The 23,762-nt window shown below is 53.8% G+C and overlaps 10 protein-coding genes across 10 annotated transcripts; 4 read left to right on the top strand and 6 right to left on the bottom strand.

Moving 5' to 3' along the window:
* Window positions 1-789: 789 nt before the first annotated feature.
* SETTUDRAFT_24389 (uncharacterized protein) lies at window positions 790-1,970 on the bottom strand (the record flags this gene model as incomplete). The annotated part of the gene is made up of 3 exons (XM_008032986.1): window positions 790-1,587; window positions 1,660-1,899; window positions 1,956-1,970. The coding sequence occupies 3 exons, from the start codon at window positions 1,968-1,970 to the stop codon at window positions 790-792; spliced, it is 1,053 nt and encodes a 350-aa protein (XP_008031177.1).
* A 1,127-nt stretch (window positions 1,971-3,097) lies between these two features.
* On the top strand, window positions 3,098-4,352 carry SETTUDRAFT_166304 (uncharacterized protein). Its single transcript, XM_008033279.1, has 4 exons — window positions 3,098-3,195; window positions 3,254-3,652; window positions 3,704-3,855; window positions 3,907-4,352. Exons 1-4 carry the CDS (start codon window positions 3,150-3,152, stop codon window positions 4,228-4,230), a joined length of 921 nt encoding a protein of 306 aa, XP_008031470.1. The 5' UTR covers window positions 3,098-3,149; the 3' UTR covers window positions 4,231-4,352.
* Window positions 4,353-4,456: 104 nt separating this feature from the next.
* On the bottom strand, window positions 4,457-5,608 carry SETTUDRAFT_100156 (uncharacterized protein; the record flags this gene model as incomplete). The annotated part of the gene is made up of 1 exon (XM_008033278.1): window positions 4,457-5,608. The coding sequence occupies one exon, from the start codon at window positions 5,606-5,608 to the stop codon at window positions 4,457-4,459; it is 1,152 nt and encodes a 383-aa protein (XP_008031469.1).
* A 4,340-nt stretch (window positions 5,609-9,948) lies between these two features.
* SETTUDRAFT_24386 (uncharacterized protein) lies at window positions 9,949-10,190 on the bottom strand (the record flags this gene model as incomplete). Its single annotated transcript, XM_008032985.1, has 2 exons — window positions 9,949-9,975; window positions 10,029-10,190. 2 exons carry the CDS (start codon window positions 10,188-10,190, stop codon window positions 9,949-9,951), a joined length of 189 nt encoding a protein of 62 aa, XP_008031176.1.
* Window positions 10,191-11,789: 1,599 nt separating this feature from the next.
* On the bottom strand, window positions 11,790-13,170 carry SETTUDRAFT_166301 (uncharacterized protein). Its single transcript, XM_008033277.1, has 3 exons — window positions 13,018-13,170; window positions 12,279-12,915; window positions 11,790-12,227 (listed from the first exon to the last, which is right to left on the bottom strand). Exons 1-3 carry the CDS (start codon window positions 13,135-13,137, stop codon window positions 12,034-12,036), a joined length of 951 nt encoding a protein of 316 aa, XP_008031468.1. The 5' UTR covers window positions 13,138-13,170; the 3' UTR covers window positions 11,790-12,033.
* Window positions 13,171-13,330: 160 nt separating this feature from the next.
* On the top strand, window positions 13,331-14,450 carry SETTUDRAFT_166300 (uncharacterized protein). The gene is made up of 3 exons (XM_008033276.1): window positions 13,331-13,434; window positions 13,514-13,857; window positions 13,956-14,450. The coding sequence occupies exons 2-3, from the start codon at window positions 13,526-13,528 to the stop codon at window positions 14,308-14,310; spliced, it is 687 nt and encodes a 228-aa protein (XP_008031467.1). The 5' UTR covers window positions 13,331-13,434; window positions 13,514-13,525; the 3' UTR covers window positions 14,311-14,450.
* Window positions 14,451-14,629: 179 nt separating this feature from the next.
* SETTUDRAFT_174546 (uncharacterized protein) lies at window positions 14,630-15,977 on the bottom strand. Its single transcript, XM_008033275.1, has 2 exons — window positions 15,793-15,977; window positions 14,630-15,691 (listed from the first exon to the last, which is right to left on the bottom strand). Exons 1-2 carry the CDS (start codon window positions 15,839-15,841, stop codon window positions 14,655-14,657), a joined length of 1,086 nt encoding a protein of 361 aa, XP_008031466.1. The 5' UTR covers window positions 15,842-15,977; the 3' UTR covers window positions 14,630-14,654.
* A 563-nt stretch (window positions 15,978-16,540) lies between these two features.
* Window positions 16,541-16,948, top strand: SETTUDRAFT_54007 (uncharacterized protein; the record flags this gene model as incomplete). Its single annotated transcript, XM_008033124.1, has 2 exons — window positions 16,541-16,730; window positions 16,800-16,948. Coding segments are annotated over 2 exons (339 nt in total), but the record flags the coding sequence as incomplete, so codon positions are not given.
* Window positions 16,949-17,271: 323 nt separating this feature from the next.
* SETTUDRAFT_124166 (uncharacterized protein) lies at window positions 17,272-20,759 on the bottom strand (the record flags this gene model as incomplete). Its single annotated transcript, XM_008033274.1, has 2 exons — window positions 17,272-17,390; window positions 17,440-20,759. 2 exons carry the CDS (start codon window positions 20,757-20,759, stop codon window positions 17,309-17,311), a joined length of 3,402 nt encoding a protein of 1,133 aa, XP_008031465.1. The 3' UTR covers window positions 17,272-17,308.
* A 679-nt stretch (window positions 20,760-21,438) lies between these two features.
* SETTUDRAFT_166295 (uncharacterized protein) lies at window positions 21,439-23,426 on the top strand. Its single transcript, XM_008033273.1, has 2 exons — window positions 21,439-21,800; window positions 21,854-23,426. The coding sequence occupies exons 1-2, from the start codon at window positions 21,539-21,541 to the stop codon at window positions 23,335-23,337; spliced, it is 1,746 nt and encodes a 581-aa protein (XP_008031464.1). The 5' UTR covers window positions 21,439-21,538; the 3' UTR covers window positions 23,338-23,426.
* The last annotated feature ends 336 nt before the right edge of the window (window positions 23,427-23,762 follow it).

The raw sequence follows: 23,762 nt of genomic DNA, 5'->3' as shown, positions 1-23,762 counted from the left end.
CGAGCTGCAGCAGGCTCTGCTGCCGGTCAAAGGCGTAGGCGCGGAGAGAGGCGGCTGTCGTCATTTTTTTTCGAGGGGCCGCTATCACACAACTCGAAGAGGCTACGGTAAGTGAGGATGGAAAATAAAGTGCAATGTGCATGACGCGGACACTTTGCAATCCTTGAAAGATCCGACAGCCCTCCCTATCTGGCCGTATTCGCGTCTCCACGTGATGACGTGTTGCTAGTACAATAACCCCTACGCCGCCTCAACAAAGCTCAAAAGTCAATGTACATCGTCTCCAGATACGACTTAATCTTCCCGATCAGCAAATGCTTCTTCTGAATCCCTTGTCTTTGGTCCAACATGGCAACGGGGCACCGACACTACACGCCAACTAGTCACCGCACATGTGCCCCCCCCCCCCCCATCAAGTTACTTTTTTTTGATTTGCTTTCCCAATTGTCAATCCACTAATACATTCTCTGTATACACATTCAAGCAAAACACCTCTGACCCCTCGTCTTCGGTTTGACCTCGGCCTACACAAGTCGTGACATGGCACCATCTGGTCGGTGGGCATCAAGGTGAGCGAGAATCAGGGCCGTCTCCGCCGCATAACTCCCTCAACATCTTCTCGCCGAAACACCGCCGTGACCACACACCACACATCAACGCCACTTTGTCAAAAGCAATTTTTCTTATCATCAGCCCCGGAACACCGCTTTTGCCGATTCCCCCCATCTTCGGGTTCGTTATTCATGTCCTTGGCCATGCTACCCGACCACCGTCTTCTTGGCTTGCTCTTCAAGACCTGCCCTCGTAGCCCAGCGGGATTTGGCCATTCATTGCTTCATGAGCGTCGCGCTGAAGGGTCTCGTAGTACGCGCAGAGGTCGGGGAACGCCAGGATCGCTTGCTTGACCGGAGCCGGAATGTCGCACACAATCTTGCGCCAGTCGTTGATACGGCGGCAGACAACACGGATGAGTTCCTTCATGCAGTTCAGTGACATGACACAGATTTTGTAAGCCCACTCCATGTCGAAAGAGCCGTTTGGGTGCTCCAGATCCTGTGTAGCTGGGTTGATGAGGACGGCCCATGCAAAGTTCTCGTGCGACTGAGACGATGCAGTAGTAGGCAACGCTGCAGGAGCTGTTCCAGAAGCCGCACCAAGCTTGTAGTACTCTTCCCAAACACTGTCAAGGTGCTGGGCAAAGGGGCTTGGTGGAATCCTATTGCGAGAGCCGTTCTGGTTGTGCTGACCTTGGCGGAAAGCCATCTCCTGCACAGCCAGATACTCGGGGATACCGTTCAAAGAGGGACCATGAAATGCATCGGCGTGGTTGATCATGACAGAAGAGCGGCGGCTGGAGTTGAAGGACGGGCGACGAGGCGAGCGCCAGTTGTCAGATGTGTGGCTGGCGTGGGAGTTGCGGCGTGGCGTATCAAATCCTCGAAACTGGCCGGGCTTGTTGCCATTCATCTTTTGAGGAGACTCTCCATACTTCCGCGGAGTCTGAACGAGACCGGAAGGTGGCGAAGTGACTGATGCGGTGCCGTTTCCATCCGCTGTCATGCGACGAGCTCGATGAGGAGTAGTTGGCTGTGCAGACATTAGCCAAAGTTCTTTGGTTTGCCTTGATCAAGACAGTTTCACAATACGTGAGTGCTGTACGGATTGCATATTGACATGTCCTTGAGATGGAGTCGTGGTATGGCTGCGATCATTCTGCAACAGCGATTGTCCAGACGAAGTCAAAGAACCAGTCGACGTGCTCCCATCCGATCCAGTGCTTGTCGCAGCCGCCGCCTCCTCGAGCGGCTTGTCCAGCTGGAAACGAACAGTGAGGCCGCCGCCACAAGGGCTTTTATGGTTGCCATCGCCCACGACTCCGCCCTTGATAGGCGCGCTCACCTCGCGGACTGTCAATAACAAGAGACGGACGCAATTGCAACACAACAGCAACTGACCTGAGACGATGCCATCTCTTAGATGACCTAGCAGTTCAAGACACGATAGGCTTACAGCAAATACGAGAGCAATGCGTTGCCGTATGAGTACGCGGTGGTGGGCAGAGCAGAAATGGTAGCAGATTGTTGGAGACAGCGGCATGCCAAGCCGTTCACCATAACAACAAGCACATCAGAGCGCTGTCTCTGCTCTGCTATAGGACGGCCGACAAAGTGGGGACGGATCTAGAGATCTGGTCGTCCCTTCCATTTTGGTATTGTGTTGCGATGGTGAAGGTGAGTCGGACGCCCGAATAGGAAAGAGCGAGCAAACGAGCAGAAACACGGTCGAGCTCATGTACTCATGGTGCCTTAATAGGACAAGCTACGGAATTTGGCAGTTAGTAATTATGTGGAAATACTGAATATTGGTAGTGTTTTCAAGTAGGGTTAAACAAAGTGATGCATCCAGCAGAACCAAGTCAAATGCCTAGAGTAGATATCAGAAGATATACCGTGTTGGGTACTTCTCCAGTATCACGCGGCATAATGCGGGAATCGTATTTGAGACATGATGAGATAGAAAATAATAAACAACAGAAAGCTGTAGTTGTACACCTAACTGACCTGAAACCACCAACTGAGAAGAGCTCTTGGCAAAACTTAGATTCGTGCTCTAACCACCTAGTAAAATTGCCACTAGGGACACTTTACGAGTCTTACGCTCTTCTTAGAGCTGGCCTAGCACGCCAAAAGATGCAGCTTGTGTCTAGTAGTGAATAAACTAAAATGCATCACATGCAAACATGGCGTATGTAACGTAAAGGCAAGGTTTGCACATTGTCACGCGAGCTCTTGGAGCTAGACGAAACTATTGGAATTGTGGCGGGGGCAGAAGCAATGGCTCGTGGATTTCAAGAGAGCGATGCCTCTGAAGTGAAGATACCGCAAGATGCAGGCAAGCGAGAGGGTGCGCAGAGGCTTCTCGTTTATGCCGTGAGATGTTGGTGTGAAGTCTTGACGTTTTCGACGATGATGTCGTGGGGGATCGCGAAGCCGGGATCGTCCGACATAGGGCGGCAGCCAATCACATCCAGGTCGTTGTCATAACCGAGGGAACTTGAGTGGCGCCCTACCGCTTCAACTTCAATGATACCGACACCTTGACCTTGGAGGCCATCAGACACTCTCCACTCCACACCACCCCTCGCAACCATGGCCTGCACACGCGCTCTTACACGTCTGGCGCTGAGACCAGCTGGTACGCTCCACATTGTCGTGCATCTCAGCCATTGAGCGCTGCTAACACTTTGCGACAGCCGTCCGGCTGGCAGTTTTCTCTCGCAGCTTCGCCTCCGTTACCGACGTGCACGCCCGCGACCCCATCTCCAAGACTGCCGAGAAGATTGTTCCCGATGCTGCGCGAAAGCCCATTCCCGAAAGCCAGACGTCGAACGTCAAGGAGCCCGCACCCAGCAAAGATGCCAAGATGAAGACGTTCCACGTCTACCGATGGAATCCCGATGAGCCCACGTCCAAGCCCAAGATGCAGTCGTACACGCTCGACCTGAACAAGACGGGACCCATGATGCTGGATGCGCTTATCAGAATCAAGAACGAGATGGACCCCACTCTGACGTTCAGGCGAAGTTGTCGCGAGGGCATTTGTGGAAGCTGCGCCATGAACATTGACGGAGTCAACACATTGGCATGCCTTTGTATGTAACACAGATGCGGAACTATGGCTACAAGACTGACCCGAGTTACAGGCCGCATTCCCACGGACACAGCCAAGGAATCTCGCATCTACCCGCTCCCCCACATGTACGTTGTCAAGGACCTTGTCCCTGACATGACACTTTTCTACAAGCAATACCGTTCGGTCAAGCCATACCTGCAGCGCTCCACTGCCGCACCAGATGTACGTACACGTTCGATTGAGCTCCAGAAACGAAGACTAACCCCTCCTCAGGGTCGTGAGTTCCGTCAGTCCAAGGAAGACCGCAAGAAGCTCGATGGTCTCTACGAATGCATTCTCTGCGCCTGCTGCTCCACTTCGTGCCCATCATACTGGTGGAACCAGGAGGAGTACCTTGGTCCTGCTGTCCTCCTCCAGTCGTACCGATGGATCGCCGACTCGCGAGACGAGAAGAAGCCCGAGCGCCTGGACGCCCTTAACAACAGCATGAGCGTGTACCGATGCCACACGATTCTCAACTGCTCAAGGACATGCCCCAAGGGACTGAACCCTGCGCTGGCCATTGCCGAGATCAAGAAGAGCATGGCTTTTACATAAACACAAAACACCCAGCATGCGGGGTAGAGTTGCTGGTGACACTCGCTGTATGTAGGTGTGGTTGATGATTTTGAACCAGGCTTGTATTTTGAGACTTGTACGCACACAAATTCAAGACATTTATCTTCATGTCTTGTTCTGTTTATGAACTAATGCGTGGCAAACCATGGACTGGTACTCGTTGCCTCGACTAACCCTTGCTAACCCTTGCTCATCGTCTCCCACATCATTGGCTTTCCCTATTCTCGCTCCGGACCTCATACATCATCCACCCGCTTAGCGACTGCAACGTATCGCCTCGTCCATCGACCTGGGGGTTTTCACTCTCACTGTTGGTAACCTGTATCCCCAGCGACCCGGCAATCATCTTGGTGTTGAACTTGGTGCCATTGTCATTGACGAGGACGGGCACAGAAGAACAACCAGGAGGAATGTCGTCGGTATCAATCTGATGGTACACGATGCCGTCCAAGACCAATGGCGGATTCATCTCGCAGTGAAACCGCCTAGGCTTGACGTGATTCGCGTCATACAAGCACTCGCCCTCGTTGCTCCACAAACAAAAAGCCGTCAGCCAGCCGCCGAGGTACGAAGGCCCGCTGCCTCCGTCGGTTTCATGTACAATCCTGCCCCAGAATTCGCGCGAAGCCGCCTCGTGCGCAGGATCAAACGTGGCGATAAAGTTGCGCAGCACTGGCCGAAGCAAGTCGGCAAATTGACTTGGCTCTTTGCCCAGCTCGCTCAGCTTGTCGAGCCTAGCGAGGATATCCTCGTAGTCTCTGCGCTCGCCCAGGAGCGTGACGGACGGGATACCGCAACCCATGACAGCTTTGAAAGAAAAATACTCCTTCACGGTGCCCATCATGAGGACGGCGGCGACAGCGCGGTCGCAGTGCGTGGTGGTGCTGAATTCAGGCATGAGCCAGTCACGCAGATGCGCGTCTTTCACGTTATCCTGGATCAAGGCCGTCATGCGGCGCGCAATAACGCCCATATCGACGGTAGCCAAGGAGCCCCATTCAACGACCACAATCTCCCTCTTGCCCTCGTGCGACACGAACAACTCGCGGAGAGCCTCGGCGTTGGCATTGACGTAGAAACCGAGCTGCGACAGGATGGCGAACCACACGTCTTCGGGCCGCATGCGCAGATGCTGGTGGCTGGAGTATGCGTGGAAGGCTGCTCTCACGAAGCCGTTCCCCGAGGCTACGAGTGCTTGAGAGGTCAAGTCTGTGGTGGAAATGGAGCTTTGGATGAATCGCTTGACGGTATATGCGTCTTGCGGATAGGCTTCGTAGAGTAGTGCCATGTGCGATGTGGCTTTCGCCCGGTTGAGCGGCTTGGATGCATGGTCCGCGACTTGGAGTGTGACTGGCATTTTTTTTCTCTTTTCGTGGTCCTTTGTGTGTGTGTTTTAATGGAATGTGTAGTTTACGTGGAGTCCAGGTCGTGCTGCTCATACGCAGATTCTAGGTTGCTTTTTGTAGTTGCTGGTGGAACAAATGCTTTGTTGCATTCCATGGTTGCCATTTCCTGATGCCTGAGTTGACTCAATACCTGGAGTCTCCAATTGCCACGGTACCTTTTCATGAGTCCGCCAATCTTTTGCGAGGTAATTATGTCACTGAGTGTAGTCTGCCCATTGACTCAGCCATATGCTCCAATCGTGTAAACTTGAACTAATCATCGTCATCATGATCCATGGTTGAAGGAAGTTCCTCTGACTCTTCTCAGAAGATTCAGACTCATCAAATAGCCGACTTTTCAAATTCTCTCCAAATCTTTTCAGTATCGCACCATAATCCAACTACATACATACATACATACACACACCGGACGACGACGCGCTAGACCCGAAACAGAAATCCATTGACCTAGCCTATGCACGTACTCAAGAGGGGGGGCACGTACCATGGCATTACTGAGGGGCCCAGTTCTTTTTGCACGGCCCTCCTTTTCGAATCCACAGTTACTATCCGTGCGCAGCCAACGAGCCAGTACAGTCAACGAGCCACCCCACCAAGATCGGACGACTAAAAAGATGAGGTTATTGAGCCACCCACAAAAGCTATCATCGTGAGATCTTTTGGTGTATTACCATATAGACGCTACTAAAGCGTTTGCACTACTTGTATCTCGCTAGCGTCTTAATTTAGCGGGTGTGCAGGCCAAACTTAGGTGGGAAGGGCGCCTAAGGCGGACCCTCAACCACCTAGCTTAATGGAGCAATAACACGACGACGCTTTGCTAGTTTTTTTGCTAGCTTAACTAAGGCTTCTCGCTTACGCTTATTTGCTGTATCGTAAGTTTTTTTAGTGTTGCAGCTTGTTGTTGTTGTTTCAGCGCCTAGGCAGCTGCCTTTTCTTTAGCGCGCTGTTTCTGCTTGCGCTCACGCTCTATTTTAGCTTCCTGTCGAGCAACCTTTGCAGCTTCTGAAATTTTGAGATTGTAGAGCTTTGCCGCCGCCTTGAGTTCCTTATCCTTAGCTTTTTGGAGTTGTTCCTGCTTCTTTTGCTCTTCTCGTACGCTCTCGCGATACCTGGCTTCGCGGAGCTTTCTTAGGGACCAGAATACTGCCCCGCCGTGATACTCCTCGCGCTATTGAAGGTCCAGTGTCTTGCTCTTCTTCTTGGCGTTTGTTTTGGTGTTGAGCGAGCGATTAAGATACTCGTTCTCGTGGTGGAGAAGCTCGTTTTGAACCTATAGAGACTAAAATGAAGCCTTAAGCCGCTAGGCTTTAACTTTTGACTTATCCCCAACCGCAGCGTTGAAAACTTTTCGCAGCTCACGCCAGCTATCACCATCGCCGTGCTGCCTAATTTCTAGAGTCTTATCTTGTTGTTGTGGGTGTTTGTTAAAGCGTTTTAGGATGACCTAAGCATCCATCGGCCACACCCCAGTAACTTAAAAACTCTTCTTGATGAGATCTAGAGTTATTGTAGAGCTCTAAGCGGGCCAAAAGAGGCTAAAGAACTCTCTTTTTGTTGCCTTTGCCGTGCCGTGGGACTCGTGGAGGTGGCGATCGAGTTGTTTCGAGTATGCTTTCAACATCGGAGCGAACACAACCACATTAAGTGGCTGCAAGCTGTGGGTTGCGTGGGGTGGAAAGATAGCCAACAGGATGCGGTTGCCATCGCAGAAATCTATAAAATCAGTTGATACATGGCTGCCGTGGCCATTAAGGATCAGAAGCTGGTAATCCCGTCTTGCTTTTGGCTTCGTGAAGCGTTCAAATACCTATTTAAGCCACGCTATGCTAATTTTATTGTTGCTCTATCCCGTCGCTGAGTTTGAGAAGAAAATCTTATGTTTTGCGACCTCAACGGCGTCAACCTAGCTCGATTGAATCCTGGCGGTGCCCTTGTAGATAATAGCAGGCGGCAATACCTTACTAGAAGCGCATACGCAAGCTAGCAGCGTTACCTATTCTCTGTTGCTATCCTGTATCGCCGCCGTGATCTCTTCTAACGCCTATAGTGCCTTAGAAAAGACGCGCTTTGTGCGGTTTGTAATGCTAATAAAGAAGCCCTTCTTATCTATATTGTAGGTATTGCGCGCGTTAACGTTGTACTTTCGCATTTTCAAATGCAACAAGTCAAAGTATAGACTGTATCTTTCTTCTAAATTAGTGTTGTGACGTTTGCGATCAATCCTAGTGCTCCATTTGATAGTGAGCTCGTTGGCATAGCGATGCAGAAAGCGGGAAACCCAGGCTGTGGAAACCTCATTTTTAACTATTGTCGCCGCAAAATTTTGTATCATTTTACGCGTAGGAGGAAGCCTTTAGCGAGTACAACGTTCTATGTATAGCATAAGTTTATGCTCTTGTTGTGGGTTAAGATTTTAGCGGTCTTAGGCAGCTTGTTTGACTTTAGACAGTTGTGCGCCTTTGTGCTGTCACGATAGCGTCGTTTAATTAACTCTAAATATTTTTGCAACTTAGCAGTACGAGAATTTATCTCTAGCCTTACGCAATTTAATATATTTAATTGCTTCTTGAATTAGATCTATAGTTGTGGAGTTACGACGCGTTAAAGGTGGGTGGGTTCACGATGCGGCAGTTTGGTGGGGTGGCTCGTTGACTGTACTGGCTCGTTGGCTGCGCACGGATAGTATCCAGACCCTTTTTTTTTCTTTGCGCGTCTCTAGTTAATACCTAGTTCACAAAGGACATGATTACATGCCACCTGTTTTTTTTCTTTTAATTACAACCAAGAGAGACAGACGCACCCCAAGGACGCGCAAGGTTCAAACTGTGAAGCACGCATGTTTCACGTTGGCCTTTTTACTACCCTGAACGAAGATGCTATTGCTCACCCTAGCGATAACACGCGGCGGTGGCATTGCTTGGCAGCAGCTTTACCGCGCCGCGTGCGGGGATATCTACAGTAGGTAGCTCCATGTGCGCTTTTCTCTTTGTTTTACTTTACTCGGAGGCCCTGGACGTATATGTGGGTGCAACATGCAGGGTCCCCCGATTGGTATAATGTAGGTAGAGTAGTATTCTACTCAACACACGTATGTTTTGGCATTGGCCTGTCTGCGCTTGGCCTAGCTTGGCGAGCGCGACACAACAAGCTTATTTTTCTTTTCTTTATTGCGCCCCTGACTGGGAAGGAGAGCAAATGAGGAAAGAAAAGCAACCAGATGTCGGAACGGATATTGGCTTCTCATAGCTTTTCCAAATGGCCAGAGAGGCCAAAACATGGTCAACGTACGTTGGCAACGTATAGCCGTGACTACAGTATGACTATCAAACCGTCACCATCGGCCCTACTCGGAGAAAACCAAGCCAGGCGGAGACAAGCCATATGCGTCTTAGGCAGTGATTGGTCTGCAGATAAAGGCGGAGACGCGTAGGTCCGCTCTGACGCAGGTACGTATCTCCAATGGGGCTTTTTTTCTTGCTGCCAACCCATGTGTGGCTTAGCTTGATGGAGGGTCGGCAACAAGCTTACGATGGATGGATGGATGGATGGAGGTTTGTGCTTCTTCGGCTTCGGCGTTACTCCGCTAGAGTGAACGAGAGAGAGAGATAGAGAGGCTGGGGTTACATTCACCGTCTGTCTCGTGGAAATGGGCTGTGCATGTGAAACGCCGTGACAGCATACCTCCATGTGCGATAATAGGACACTGAGTTACTTGGCAGAGGAGAGGAAAAGAAAAAAGGTTGAAATGATGGGAGTTGGTAGGGGGGGGGGTGGCGAAGGAATATTGAGGCGAACGCTTTTGTTGCCTCTTTTCTTGCTAGCTTGGAGTTCGTGCCAAACCAGTGCAAGGGTGGCGGAGCTCCGGGACGCCCTGGTGTCGCGGCGACGAGCCGCAGATCGCAAAGTGCGGTCAAGGAGGCTGGAAGAAAACAAGTCGAGAAGCAGCAACAGCGCGGAAAAATGTAAAGCAACTCGACAAATGTTGGACGGTAGATTTATTAACTTGATTCGCTCATTGAGGTATCTTGACTTGTTCATTATTACCACGGACCCAAAATCAATAAGGATGTCCGCAAGCCATGGGGCAATTGGATGAGAAAAGCCCATGGACAGTAGTAGGTTATACGCGAATATTCAAACACATTATACACAAGCTTCGTCCCCGTCCGACATGAAGCGTGTTGACGATCGTATCGTGGGTCATGAATTCTTGGCTCTTAACTCTCTCACTCCGGTAGCTGCTTTGATGCTGCTACATGCACTCTGCCTCGGCTCGACTTTGGGTATCTTATGCGGTGCCCTTGGCGGCTTGCCTCTGTTGTGGTTGTTAGGATAGGGGTCCAGCAGGGCGAGAAGTATAACACATACCTTCTTGTTGATGAACATGGCAATGACCAAGATGGCGACGAGGAAAACAATACAGAAGACAACAATGACACCGGGCTCGCGCTGGGCCCAGTTGTCGCGCTTGGCGAGCTGGTGCAGGGTGTACTCTGCGCGAGCAGCGAGGGGCATGCTGATGGCGGCCATTGTGGATTTAGGTTTCTGCGAGAGGAGAAGGGTCAGAGAGGATGTTGGAGGACGGAGTGGAGAGAAAATGTAGGTCGGGTGGCGCTCTACATGTAGGGCGAGGCGAGACGACGCGATTAATGGATCTGAGGCGGTCTAGGCGGGATTTGGGAGGAGGGGTTGGGGACGCTGCTCGAGCGGCCTGGCCCTTGTCGCAAGATTTACACGTTTGTTTCGATAGGCGGCCAGATGCCATGATGCGACGCCATGACACAGCCGTGTGGGCGCAGACAAGAGGCGCAGAAAACAAAGAGAATCGGCGGCGCGTGAATAGCTTACATTTACGAAATTAATCGGACCTGGGTCGAAATGGACAGGAGGAGCTTTGGTGGACGGAGCGGCTGGTCAGCGCGATTGGATTCAATCCAAAAGGTCTAACGGTCGCGAAGGGCACTGGAGGGACTCGGCGATGGCGATTGAGAGGGCGCAGGACGAACAGCGGTGCAGCATCAAAGAGTGAGAACAGAAGCCTTAACAGCAAGAGCGCTGCCCGTCGGGCTTTTAAACAGCGGCTCGCCGAAAATTCTGCAGTTGATGAGGCATTTTGTTTGGACCCGGTCATAGCGGGTTGTCCGGGAGCTCCAAGCCTGCAAGGGTGGATTTGCACGCAGTTCGGCCGGGGGGGTTGAGGCGATGACGGAATGGGACTGCACGTACCTTTTTGGATGTTTGCGCGGATGCTTGGCCGCCAGCTCGCACGAGGGAAGAGGGCCGATTGAGGAGGAGGAGGAGTGGTGATGGTCAACGGGGCATTGGGTCGTGTACAGCAGTGCTTCAGGTTGAGGAAGAAGCTAGCGGGCTGCTGGGTGGGAGAAGCTTGCTCGCCTCGGGTGCAGCCAATGGCATGGCGGGCGAGCCATTCACTGCTATCCCACCTCCACTGCCACCTCGTCGTCGTCGTCGTCGTCTCTCTCCACCACCACCGCCACCACCACCACCACCAGCCGTCCCCCATTGCATCGGCAGGCATTCCAGCATCTCAGCATGCCAGCATGCCAGCATCTCAGCATGCCTCCACAGGCGCATGGCATCTCGCTGCTGCAGGCCGCCGCTGACGCTACTCGGTCGGCTCCACCCAAGCGCATCCAAGTTCCCTGCCTCGAGGGCTTGTAACGGTTGCCCGTCTGCAGTTGCAGGTTGCAGCAGCACGCCGCCGCCGCGCCGTGTCATGGGCCAATGCTTATCACGTCTGACTGATGATATGATGGCTGGCACCCTTGGCCTCCCCCGAGTCTGCCGCGAGCCCGCGTCCAGCCCCAGCGCCAGCCCAGAGCCGTGGCCCGTCAGACAGGCGTGCCTAGCGCACCGGAATCAAAACAAGTCACCCACACGCCCAAACAATAATGCCTCAGTTACATAGACGCGCCCCCGATGCGCGACGCCGATAGCGCCGACTGCCGTCCAGACGCGGCGCGTGGGGGGAGGCGACGGAGCATGAGCGACGACGCCCCATTAGCCTGCGCTGGGGATCCTCACCAAGCTTCTGCTGTGCCTATGCCCCCGGATCTTGGCGAGCATTGGCGTCTTGAGTGCACCATACAGTATGTGTGTGTGTGTGTGTGACGCCCACCCCGCGCAGCGTGCGCCTCACGGGCATGCGTAATCCATATCTACACATCTACCTCTACACGTGCAAGCCGTCCATGTCTAGTCGTCTGCACCGCCGCTCCTCTGTCACATTGTCTGTTGCCTCGGCCGCAAAGCCAATATTGTTGATATCAACAAGCTTGGCATAGCGCCCGTCCCCCATGACTCGCGCCCCTCGCCTCATATAGTAATGTCACGGCAGTCATAAAGCAATTATTCACCCCATCATGACCACTGCTATGTGCAGCCATCCGTCCAGATAGGCCGCCGCACGCACCAGCTCCTCGACGCTCGCGCTCAGAGGCAGCGCCGCTCCATGCAGCACCGCCTGCGCCAGCAGAGGACTTCGCCTGCTCGGAAATAACGTGGGCAACATGTGGTTCAGCGCCGTGCCGATCGTCTGTGGCTGTCCTGCTCACCCGTCAGCGTCCACTCGACTCCTACACCGCAACAAAGACGTACTAGACGACAGACTCGGCGGAACCAGTCTTTGCACAATCCTCAGGCTGCCCGGTGCCGCCTCTTCCTGCACACCTTCCGGTGCCGCGTGTGGTAGGTACAGTCTGACCGGTAAATGTCTCAGGTTAACGCCCTGCGGATTGAGTAGCTTCTGGTTCACCGGGTTGTACAGCCCAAAGTCGTGCTTCTTGACCCCTTCCCACAGCTGCGTGCTATCCTCTTTGCTCAGGAACATGACCGTCTTCCCCGTGCCTGTCCGCAGATAATCCGCCTCTTTGACGCTCTGGATAAACAGGTCGTGCAGCTGCTTGTCGTCATTGTCGAGCTGCACCAGCTGCTCCGCCGGGTACTCGGAAAAGTGTATCGTGAGCCGCCACGGGAGGCGCCCGTGTTCCTCTTCCGCGCTCTCGACCTTGTGCGCTGGTGCCGCGTCGCCATGTGCGTCCGACGCATACGCAGGCTCCGCGCCAGCGTAGAGGTCATACAGGAGGCCCAGCGGATAGTGCCACTTCAGCGGCACTTGTTGATACGAGAGCCATGCGTCTTTGGGGCTGACGTCGGGGTAGATGAGGCTGCGCGAGAAAAACGCATGCAGCCTGTGAATCAGCAGCCCGAGATACGAGAGGCGTGGGAATTGTATCTGGCAAGCTTCGTCAACAAACAACGCACCGCCAACCACTACCACCACTGCAAGGCTCCCCTCGTTGACGCGTCAAGGAGAAACATGCTTTGTTCCACGTACTAGGTAGGGATCCGACTCGTTGTAAGTTCTGCAGTCGCCCTTGTGCAGCCGAATCTCGAGCGGGATGCTGCCGTGCCAGGTGCTCTGTCGCAGTTTGCCCGCGACGTCTCTCGAACCCATCGAAGAAGCAAAGGCATCCGAAATGCACGTCGCCAGCCTGCCTTCGCATGGAGCCTAGGCACAGCCGATGGATGGTTCGATGGTGGGGTAGCTGCTAGCCACCAAAGGCCCGTCGGCTATGGCGGGGTAAGTCTAAGCAGTAAGTCTAAGTAGTAATCGCCATGCAGGGAGGGGAGCTCGGGCGGCCGAACAGCCAAGTACCTAGAGCATCTTCCCCCCCGGTGGTGCCCACGCGTCTCTGTGACAACCGCAAACGCAAACGCCTTCAGGTGGTCGGTTGGCCATGTAGTAGAATCCGTATGCTGGCCCTTGCCCTTTTTTCCCCCTCCTCGCAGCAGCATCCTTGCGACGACAGATGGGTGACTTACAGACGCAGGATACCTGGACCATGAACGTGGCACTGAGCCGCAAGCGCTCGCGCCTCGCCATCGATGAGGACGACGACATCCCCCCGCGACGGGAACCCTCCCCCGCCCTCTCGCCCCTCGGCGACACGCTGAAGAAATCAAAGACACAGTGCGAACTGGAAGAGCTCGACATCATCCGCCCGGAAGAGGCGTGGCACATCGATGTAGACGCCATACTAGCCAGCAATGCGCTCGCATCGCCGCCAGGCAGCGCCCTCGAGCCCCACAGCAATTGGGCCAAGTACCAACGAGGCGCATCGACCACAATCCTGTGTGTCCAAGGTAACGTTCAAACACACTACGAGTTATTATGGTACGCCCCGCTCCCCTGAACTTGAAGAAAGAAGAAGAAGAAGAAGAAAGGAAAAAAAGACGACTACGAACATCACCCCCTGACTTTCGCACCTCCAGCTCCGCACTCCCAGACCTGTACCGCATTGCGCCCTCGCTCCAGGCTTTTGTCCTCTGCCACGACCCTTCGACCCATGTTCTCTCGCCCGACGCGCCCTTTTCGCTCCCCTTGCTCCAAGCCGCAAGCCCTCCAAACAACCACTTTGTGCGCCTGGGCCTTCTGCATCCCCTGGGCGGAGGCAAGTTCCCGCTCGATGCCCTCGTCGTGATCGATAGACATGCGAGGAGGAGACTGGTGCTGCCGTTTGGATGGGGCGCAGGCAAGCATGCTACTACGCCCGCGGGACGCAGCATACAGCGGGGACTGATGACTTTATTGAGGACCTGTGTTGAGCAGCTGGAGCTGGACCGCTGATCATACAGGGGTTGACTCCATGTTGTTGGTCATCCACGTTGCCTTTTGCACTACCGAGTCCGCATGACTTGACTTTTGTAATACTTTTTTTTTACTTCGATGCTCGTGCATATTGTTTTGGTTATGCTAGTATCTTTCGCTAATACATTTACTCAGACATCAAGTCACCATACGCAGCACCATGAGTTTAATCTACTTGTTTTATGAGGGATTCCAACGGGCTGTCACAGCAGAGTTCACAACGTAAAAGCGTACGCAATACAAGACAGCAGTGAGGTATCATACCTTGTACACAACAAGTAGGATAACTCTAGTCTATGGATGCTCTATCTCTACGGGTATCTCTATGCTATCTTGTCCACTGTCAACGACCCTAACGCCCCACCCTCCAACGCCACTAGCCTACTCGACTCAATTTTCCGCTTCCACTTTGTAGACTCGTATCTTGCCGTAATAACAGTAAGCTTCAGCACAGGCTCCTCTTCTTTCGGCTCCTCTCCCGCTGGCAGGGGTACAGACGTAAATATCCAACGGCCAAATGACCAATTCAGAATATATCTCGCCCGGCCCTGAGGGGGTTGCTGAGTAGACGCAGGAGTCGTATCCGAGGACTCGGGCGGCGTGGAAGTATACAGGATACCCTTTATGCGGTACACTTCATCCTTTGTCGGATCCTTGAGAAACTGCGCCAGCTTGTGCGTATCCACGCATGCCGCCTTGTCCTCGCTCTTCAGCATCACAGTCAAGACCTCGACTTCACTCGAGTGACCATGATCATGCTGCTCATGAATCTTGGCATCCGCCTTGGTTTCCTCCGTGATGCCCGCAAGCCTTGCATCAAGCCCAAACACAATATCCTTGCCTACCCACCCCTTGCTGCTCTTGGTCCTCGGAATCGGGGGCTCCACTTCCAGCGCCAGAATCGCATCCTCGACGTCTTCGAGCCGGCGCTCACTAACCAGCTCGTGCTTGTTCAGCACAATCAGATCTGTATATCGCGCTTGCATCTTGGCCGTGTAACTCGTGTCTTCGTAGCCCTTCCAGTTCTCCACGTCAATCACGCTCATGACTCCGTCGAGCACGTATTTGCCCGTCTCGCGGCTCAACCGGTTCACCTCCATGGCCAGCGTAGCGGGGAAGGCGGATCCAGACGTCTCGATTACAATGCGGTCGGGCGATACATCGCGGGCGAGCGTCTCGAGCGCGTCAGACAGCTGGCCGACGAGGTTGCAGCATATGCAGCCGTTGAGCAGTTCTTGCACGCCCGAGATGGCGGCAGACGACGCGAGCGCAGTATCGACCTTGACATCGCCGTATTCGTTCTTGAGAAGCGCGAGCTTGTACGACGGGGGCAGTTGGGGGATGAGGTTGAGAATGAGGGCTGTGGGGGGTCGAGGTTAGCACGTGGGGTCGAGGAACCGTATGTATCATCAAGGTTATTCCCGTGTCCAAAAGAGGGCAAAGCAAAGCAAAGCAACATACTCGTTTTCCCAGAGCCCAGGAACCCCGTGATAATCGTAATCGGTATCATCACGTCACCGACACTTTGGCTCAGCACAGCAGCAGCAGCAGTTAGCGACGGCACAATGGCGTATGGGTGCACGCGGGTGGGGGTGGGGGTGTCAAAGAAACACAATGACGCTCAAGATCCAGGAAGCATCTAGCAGCCCAGTCAGCCCAGCCTCGCACGGGAAGATCGAATAAGAAAAAAGGAGCAGAAAAAGGAAAAGCGGATAAGAGAAAGTCAATCTAGCCAGGCCGGAAGGTTCCTCCCGCACGTGTGTCGCAGCGCCTAGGAGCAAAGCGTGCTAGTTTGCAGCTGGTGGTGCGGAACAGCATTGGTGGGGGGGCCAACGTCGCACCATGACGTCTGCGTGCAGCCTGGGCGGCGCGGGGCAACAACGCCAAACCGCCCTCCAGCTATCACGTCGACGCATCAGGTACACCGAGCCGTAGCTGCTTGGGCGGCATGATTGCATGGCGCAGAGGGCCATTGTCGAGCGGCCCAGATCCTGCTTTTTCTTTTTTACCCCATGCCTCTCTTTTGCTTGTGTTGCTCCTTCCAAGGCCCCCCCCCTACTTACCTATGTAATTGCTTTGCATAAATAGCGGTTTGCGCCGCTCTCAGCTACTTCGCTCCCTTACTAACCCACCTTCCTCCCACCCTGAACCTCTCCTGTATTTCTGCACTACTTCTCTTCCTCGACTAACACTCCAACACCAAACCATCATGGACTTTGTCAACAAGTTTACCGGCGGCCAGGGCCAGAGCGCCAACGAGCAAGTCGTCCAGGACAAGAGCTCGTCGGGCCAGCAAGCAGAGGGCTCCTCAGGCTTCCTCGGCGGCATCGGCAACAAGCTGAACGAGGCGGCTGGGGGCGGCAAGGCCAGCGAGAAGAACGAAGACTACCTTGACAAGGGTGTGTAACCCTGCCTCACCAACATGCCCTCTCTAATGACACATGCGCTAACACAATTACATCACACAGGCGTCGACTTTGTCCAGGAAAAGGTCCTCGGCCAAGGCCCCCAGGACAACGAGTCTGCCGTCGAGCAAGCCAAGGACGAGCAGATTAGCGACTTTATCCGTGGACAGTACAAGAACACGACTGGCTCGGATTTCCCCATCAAAGACAAGGAGACTCGATTTGGTTAGAGGGAACACCTGGAGGAGATTCATGTGCCCCCAGCTTGGAGAACGGCCGTTTTGCGTCTGGGCATAAGGCGGCACGGCATCTCAGATGCTTATGACAGTCATGAATTGAAATGAAAAATATTTAATGCCGGTTATTGACAATAACGCTGCTTGTCGCGCAGACTGTGTGATATCTTGATCTTCATGCATTCCACACCGCAAAAGGAATCATCACGTCAAGCTGGCCGGATATTACCAAACACCTGTAGTCTACCTATATGGGAATAGATCATGACTCGCTCCCAATCTGCCAAGCGTCCATCTCTCCGCTGCCACATGTAAGATCCTAGCGCTTACTCCACTTTACAACTGTTCAATTCCCTCAACGATCTTGGCAAGCGTTGCTTCAGAATCATCCTGCAGCAGATCCTTGATCCTGCGCGACCTGGTCCTTGTTAGCATTCGTTTTTCCTGTCCGCACAGCATACACTCACAGGTTCCCTAGCTTACAGGCCTCCATGCTTTGCTCTAATTCCGCGCTCTTCACCTCAGCCACGTCAAGAACCTTGTCGGGAACTCTTGCCAGCCTGGCGACGTTTAGCCCGTACGAGCGATGACTGATGCCCTCTGTAGCCTCGTACAAGAAGACTACTTCTCTGCCGCCACTCTGCTCTTCGAAGCGCATATGCACGTTTTTCAGCTGACCATTGGGAAACCGTGACGATAGCTTGGCCAGGTGCTGGTAGTGTGTTATGAACAGCGTCAGAGACTGTAGCTCACGAATGACGTAGTCCAGCACTGCTTCGGCTATGGCAACGCCGTCAAAGGTCGAAGTGCCGCGACCCAGCTCGTCAAGAATGACAAGAGAGCGAGGCGTTGCGGATTTGAGAATATCAGAAGTTTCGTTGAGTTCGACCATGAATGTCGACTCGCCTTTGAGCATGTTGTCAAATGCGCCCATGCGGGTAAAGACTGCATCCAGCATTCCCAACCGCGCTTGGGCAGCTGGTACGTAGGAGCCGATTTGCCCCATGATGGCGATAAGAGCGGCGGAGCGCACAAACGACGATTTTCCGCCCATGTTGGGGCCTGTGACTAGAAGGCCACGAGTTGAGTCGTGAGACAGGGAGAGATCATTCGGCACATAACTGTCGAGAAGCAACTGCTCGACCATTGGGTGTCGGCCGCCGGTTATGTTGAGTTCAATATCGTCTGTAAAGGTAGGCTTTACGTAGCCTGGCTGATTGGCTAGAGTAGCCAGAGACAAGAGAGCGTCGAGCGTAGCCAAAGAAGCTATACAGTCTCGGAGTTGCTGGTACTTTGACGAGACCTCTTCTAGTAGGCCCATGTACGCTCTGTCGCACGCCGCCGCAAGCGACTCTTTGTACTGATCCCGCTCCTGCAACATGCGCTTGACTTCTGGAGTATGGAAGCGTAGTGTGGTCTTGGTAGCTGATATTTGTTGCCACGATGCCGGAACCTTCTTCTCTTCTGGCGCCTTTCTCTTAACTTCGATCAGATATTCAATGCCTGCAACAGTGACGTAATCCACCTTGCTCTTCCCAAGTTTTGCTGCTGCCTCCTTGCGGTGTGTGTTGAGGTCGTCTTCTACGGACGCAATACTCAGCTTTAGATCATTGATATCTTCCGCCTCGTGTTCCTCGCGAAAGAACGAATACTTGTCATCGTCCTTGGCAGCACGCGCATTGATCTTGTCTAGGAAGCCATTGAGATCCTCGTATATCTTTGGAACGTTTGAGACCGCTTCACTGAGCAATGACGAGGAGAAGCCGCTTTGCTCAGGACTTTGCACAGACAAATACTCGCTCGATATCTCCTGGAGAGCTTGTAGAGCCGACAAGAGCTCCGGTCTCGTGCACTTTTTGTAGTATATCCGGATGAGAACCTTTTCGAGATCGGCCTTGATTTTGCCCAGCACAAACTTCAGCTTGTCCACAGGTATCGTGTTTTCGCCTTCCTTGAGCTCTTCGACTGCAGCTATGCGCTCTTCCAGCTTAGCTTTGTCAATCAATGGTCGACCAACCCACTTCCTGAGCAACCGTTGTCCAAAGCGAGTCCTGGTCCGATTCATGGTCCAAAACAGACTGCCTTTTGAAGTGAAGTCGGTCTGATTCTGATAGATCTCAAGACTGGACAATGTGTTTCCGTTGAGGAGCATATAAGATCGCGCGCTGAAGGGCTGGAAGTACTTGGTAAGGTCAAAGACGTGTTCCAACCCGTACTCGCTGAGGTATGTAATCATCGCAGACAGACATATGGTGACATGTTCTGACAGCTGGTGCACCTTGTCCAGGATTGCGCCCTGCTTTTCTGAACCGGCCTCCTGACTGGACTTCATCTTGCCAGCATAAAAGTTTGAGATGTGGCTGTATGCTTGTGCAGCCATTTTCTTTGGCTTCTCTAATCTCTCCACCCGCGATCTGTCTCCAAAAACATTGGTTTTGCTGGCCGATAGATGCTCGATCAGCTTGTTCGTGGCCTTGGACAGATCGCCAACCACTAGGAACTCGGCTGGAGCAATGTGCAGCAGGCGCGTCTCAATCTCGCTCCGCATGAAGCCGTCTTCAAAGTCGTCATAGATGATGTCGCCTGTTGCGGGCTGCACAGCTACCAAGCCGACCTGGACCTTTTCGTCCGTACCCCAGCCCTTTGCATTGCTCTCGGTGATGCAAAGCAGATATCCAGTCGCCTGTGCGCTGGCACCGGAGCCCTCGGCTGGTGTTTCCAAGCCTTCCACATCATCCACATATGTGCCTTTGGTGTAGAGATTTGTGAGTTTCCGGACAAATGGTGCGTTCCTGTTATTGCCAGCCGCCTTGAGTGCTGCTGTTTCCACCTGTCGCACCACGCCAACTTTGTGGTTCGCTTTCACAAGACGTTTGACATGGACTTGCAGACGGTGGGTGGGAAAACTGGCAGACGCAAATCTGTCCAAGTGCGCCTCAGACGGATGCTCATCGTACCGAAGCTTTCCAGGAATGCAGACAATACCCAGCTCTTTCGATGCGGTTCTTGCATCTTCACCAAAGAATTTGTATTTGTATCCGACTTCCATGACGATGATCGTGTCCAGATGCTTGCGCTTTATGTCGAGGTACTGGATCTCCATGGGCGTCAACTTGCTTGCCTTTTTCGTCGCGGCGCCCTTTTTCCCTTTGGCGGGCTTTGGCGGGGGCTCGTCCTCCTCATCTTCGTCGCCTTCGCCCTCCTCCTCATTGGCATCGTCTTCTGTGAGGACCTTGTTCCGCCTTCGAAGCTCTGCAAAACTATCAGGCCGACCCAGTTTCTTCACAAACTTCTCGTGCAGTTTCTGCTTTTGTTTCTGGGCTGCCGCGGCATCCTCTTCGTCATCCTCGTCATCCTCGCCATCCCCGTCTCGGATCGGCGGTGAGGACGAGAAGAGAAACCTGGAGGTTCTATCGGATGCTTTGGAAGGTTTCGATGTGGCCGATGTGGTGGTGGGTGTGTGCGCTGGCGATTGTTGCGGAGAAACGTCATTCGTGAAGCGGACGCGTTTCGAGGGCGACGAGCGACCCGACTCCTGGGCATGATCCCCGTCTACCGGACGCTTACGCAGGGTGAGAGGGGTTCTTATTGGAAGGCTGTCTTCTTTATCTTCGTCGGCATCTTCCTCGGTGGTGCTCTTGCTGGGGCGTGGAGATTTTGGCTTTGGGGCAGGGGCAGGCGCTGGTGCCGACGTGGCTTTGGGTGGTTGCGCGGGCTTCCGCGTGAAGAAGCTGGAGATGGTGGGCTGGGTGCTCTTCTGCGACGATTGACTGCTTTTCGGCGTCATTGGACGGTTGGTAGGGGTGACGACGGACGTCGATGTAGTGCTAGTGGAGAAAGCTGGAGACGCGTGGGGGCCACCGCGACCCGCGACTTGGCCCCATCACGCTGTCACGTTTCCGCGGCTTACTGTGCTTACCTTAGCCGCCGAAGGCTTTCTTTTTGGCATCGAACCCCAGACCATGGATTGCGTCAACATCAGCCACGGCTCAACCGTCATTCTCTTGGGTCACCCGTATTCATTCGGCCACCTGTAGTTCGCGCTCGTCATGAACAGAACGGCCGCCGAACCAGGAACGCAGCTCGACGACTCGCCTTATCATTGGAACAGGTTTTTACGATAAAAAACTAAGTAGCTTCCCAAGACAGCTAACCTGCCGCGTACCCTTCCCGCCCGCCTCGCTTCCCTCCGTCTCCACGCCTCTCTGCTCTCTGCGGCCTCGATTCCTTCCAGCAACGCATTATCGCCTCAACATGCACCACGGGCCGTTCTCGTATCTTTTGCGTGAAACCTCGAGGCTGAAGTGAAAAAAAAAACTCTGGGAAAGCTCCGCGATTGCGCCTAATGTCCCGCATAGGCGCCTTCGCTGCTTCTACTGCGCTTCTACTGCCGGCGCTAATGCGATTGGAGTAATTACACTGACTCTGGGTCACTGCAGCTAGCAACCCCGCCGGCTTCGGCTGCTGTATAAAGTGATAGTCACGGCGCCTTGAACAACCCCCTCACGACAATCCGGCGCGCTGCTCCTTCAATTGTTTTTTGGACATTGTTGCAGTGTTGGCAGTATGGCACGAACCTTGGGTCTCAAGGCCTTGATTGGCCTCTTGACGCTGCACAATGCTTCGGGTACCCCGGTCAACAAGAGACGTCCCGATTACCCAACTGCGCCGCTGCATTCTTCTCAAGTTCCGCGACTTGGTGCCGTGGCTTCTGAAACCGACATCTGCAGCCGTATTGGAACAGATCTGTTGAAGGCAGGTGGAAATGCGGCAGATGCTCTGGTTGGTACCGTAGCATGCATTGGTGTCACTGGCATGTATCACTCTGGTAAGCCCGCCTTCGCTCATATCAACAAGGATGAATATGCTAACAAATACTAGGCCTGGGTGGAGGTGGCTTCATGCTTGTCCGTTCATCGAACGGCACTTATGAATTCATTGACTTCCGCGAGACAGCCCCAGCCGCTGCTTCGGAGAACATGTACAAGAACAACACCAAGGCCAGCGAAGAAGGCGGTCTCGCCTCTGGTGTCCCGGGTGAAGTCCGTGGTCTCCAATATCTCCATGAACGCTATGGCGTTCTCCCCTGGAAGACTGTCTTCGAGCCCGCCGTCAAGGTCGCCAGGGACGGCTGGAGGGTCAATGAAGATCTGGTCAGGTACATGGCTTCTGCGACCAACAACTACGCAAACAACTTCCTTCTGAATGACCCGCAGTTTGCCGTGGACTTTGCACCTCACGGCCGCCTTCTGACGCTCAACGAGACCATTACACGAAAGCGCTATGCCAACACGCTTGAAATCATCGGAAGCGAGGGCCCAGACGCCTTCTACAACGGCGGCATCGCATACTCCATGATCCGTGCTGTGCAGGCCTCCAACGGTATCATGACGCTTGAGGACCTGAAGAACTACAAGGTTGCCATCCGCAAGCCCTCGACAATCACCTACAGGGACTACAAGCTCACGGCCTGCAGTGCCCCCTCGGGCGGTGAAGTCGCCCTCACTGCCCTCAAGATCATGGAGGGCTACTCGGACGTCGGCAACCCAGCCAACCTCAACCTGACGACGCACCGCCTCGACGAAAGCATGCGCTTTGCCTACGGCATGCGCGCCGAACTCGGCGACCCGCTGTTCGTCAAGGGCATGGACAAGTTCCAGGAGGAAATGCTGTCCGAGGCGACCGCCGCCGAGATCCGCAAGAAGATCTTTGACAACAGCACCTTTGGCGTATCCTACTACAACCCCACTGGCCTCGAGTCGCTCGAGACGCCCGGAACCAGCCACGTGGTAACTGCCGACGCGAGCGGCATGGCCATTTCGCTCACGACAACCGTCAACCTGCTCTTTGGCAGCAAGCTCGTCGTCCCCGAGACGGGCATCATCATGAACAATGAAATGAACGACTTCAGCATCCCCAACACGACAAACGCCTTTGGCTACATCCCCAGTGCCGCAAACTTCATCCGCCCCGGCAAGCGGCCCCTGTCGTCCATCTCTCCCGTCATCGTCGAGCACCTGCACGCGCCCATCTCAAAGGCCTTTTACGTGGCCGTCGGTGCTGCAGGCGGCTCCCGCATCATCACTGCCACCATTCAGAACCTGGTGCATCTGCTCGACGGCAAGATGACGACACACGATGCCTTGGCCCAGCCCAGGTTCCACGACCAATTGGTGCCGTCAACAGCGGCGTTTGAGTATGCCTTTGACAATGCCACGACGGCTTTTATGACGCAAATCGGTGCCAATGTCACTTGGGTCGCGCCGGGAGGCAGCAGTGCGCAGGCTCTGCGGTTGTTGCCCAATGGAACGTTTGAGGCGGCCGGTGAGCCCAGGCAGAAGAACAGCGGAGGTTTTGCTGTTTAACAAGGTGTGTGTTTAATGGATAACGTGTTTTACAAGCGAGCGCCGCGTACAAGCGAGCGCCGCACCCCACTAACTTTGTGCACCTCTCTCATCTCAATACATAATGGCTCAACGCAACGCTAGTTAGTTAGCTTTAAATGAAGCAGATATCCAGCTCGCTATATCCTCTATTGAATCTAGTCAGATACAGAGTAATCGCAGTGCTGCTGCTATCTATAACGTGTCAGAACGAACAATCCGCCGCCGACGCGTCGGCAAGCCTGCCCGACGCGATTGCCAGCCCAACTCAAAGAAGCTTACCAAGCTAGAAGAGTAGGTGATAATTGATCATGTACTTAATCTGGATCTACGTGGATTTTCGCCTACCTATGCAGCTGTTCGAGATATGGCTGATAGACTGCTGGCTGCGCGCGGCGCGTGGCCAG

Source organism: Exserohilum turcica (genome assembly GCF_000359705.1).
Source record: "Exserohilum turcica Et28A unplaced genomic scaffold SETTUscaffold_9, whole genome shotgun sequence".
Lineage (NCBI taxonomy): Eukaryota > Fungi > Ascomycota > Dothideomycetes > Pleosporales > Pleosporaceae > Exserohilum > Exserohilum turcicum.
The sequence above is the reverse complement of the archived record's forward strand: the minus strand, read 5'-3'. Positions and strand labels throughout refer to the sequence as shown.

What these genes read in the sequence shown, in the direction of transcription:
- SETTUDRAFT_174546 (XM_008033275.1), bottom strand. Translation starts at nt 15,841, where the DNA reads ATGATACCGATTACGATTATCACGGGGTTCCTGGGCTCTGGGAAAACG. An exon ending in CCTGGGCTCTGGGAAAACGA is followed by an intron (nt 15,692 to 15,792) that starts GTATGTTGCTTT and finishes GACCCCCCACAG; the next exon opens with CCCTCATTCTCAACCTCATC.
- SETTUDRAFT_166301 (XM_008033277.1), bottom strand. Translation starts at nt 13,137, where the DNA reads ATGGGTTCGAGAGACGTCGCGGGCAAACTGCGACAGAGCACCTGGCAC. An exon ending in ACGAGTCGGATCCCTACCTA is followed by an intron (nt 12,916 to 13,017) that starts GTACGTGGAACA and finishes GAAGCTTGCCAG; the next exon opens with ATACAATTCCCACGCCTCTC. An exon ending in TCCGCCGAGTCTGTCGTCTA is followed by an intron (nt 12,228 to 12,278) that starts GTACGTCTTTGT and finishes ACGGGTGAGCAG; the next exon opens with GACAGCCACAGACGATCGGC.
- SETTUDRAFT_166300 (XM_008033276.1), top strand. Translation starts at nt 13,526, where the DNA reads ATGAACGTGGCACTGAGCCGCAAGCGCTCGCGCCTCGCCATCGATGAG. An exon ending in ACACACTACGAGTTATTATG is followed by an intron (nt 13,858 to 13,955) that starts GTACGCCCCGCT and finishes TCGCACCTCCAG; the next exon opens with CTCCGCACTCCCAGACCTGT.
- SETTUDRAFT_166295 (XM_008033273.1), top strand. Translation starts at nt 21,539, where the DNA reads ATGGCACGAACCTTGGGTCTCAAGGCCTTGATTGGCCTCTTGACGCTG. An exon ending in CACTGGCATGTATCACTCTG is followed by an intron (nt 21,801 to 21,853) that starts GTAAGCCCGCCT and finishes AACAAATACTAG; the next exon opens with GCCTGGGTGGAGGTGGCTTC.
- SETTUDRAFT_166304 (XM_008033279.1), top strand. Translation starts at nt 3,150, where the DNA reads ATGGCCTGCACACGCGCTCTTACACGTCTGGCGCTGAGACCAGCTG. An exon ending in CAACACATTGGCATGCCTTT is followed by an intron (nt 3,653 to 3,703) that starts GTATGTAACACA and finishes CCCGAGTTACAG; the next exon opens with GCCGCATTCCCACGGACACA. An exon ending in GCTCCACTGCCGCACCAGAT is followed by an intron (nt 3,856 to 3,906) that starts GTACGTACACGT and finishes ACCCCTCCTCAG; the next exon opens with GGTCGTGAGTTCCGTCAGTC.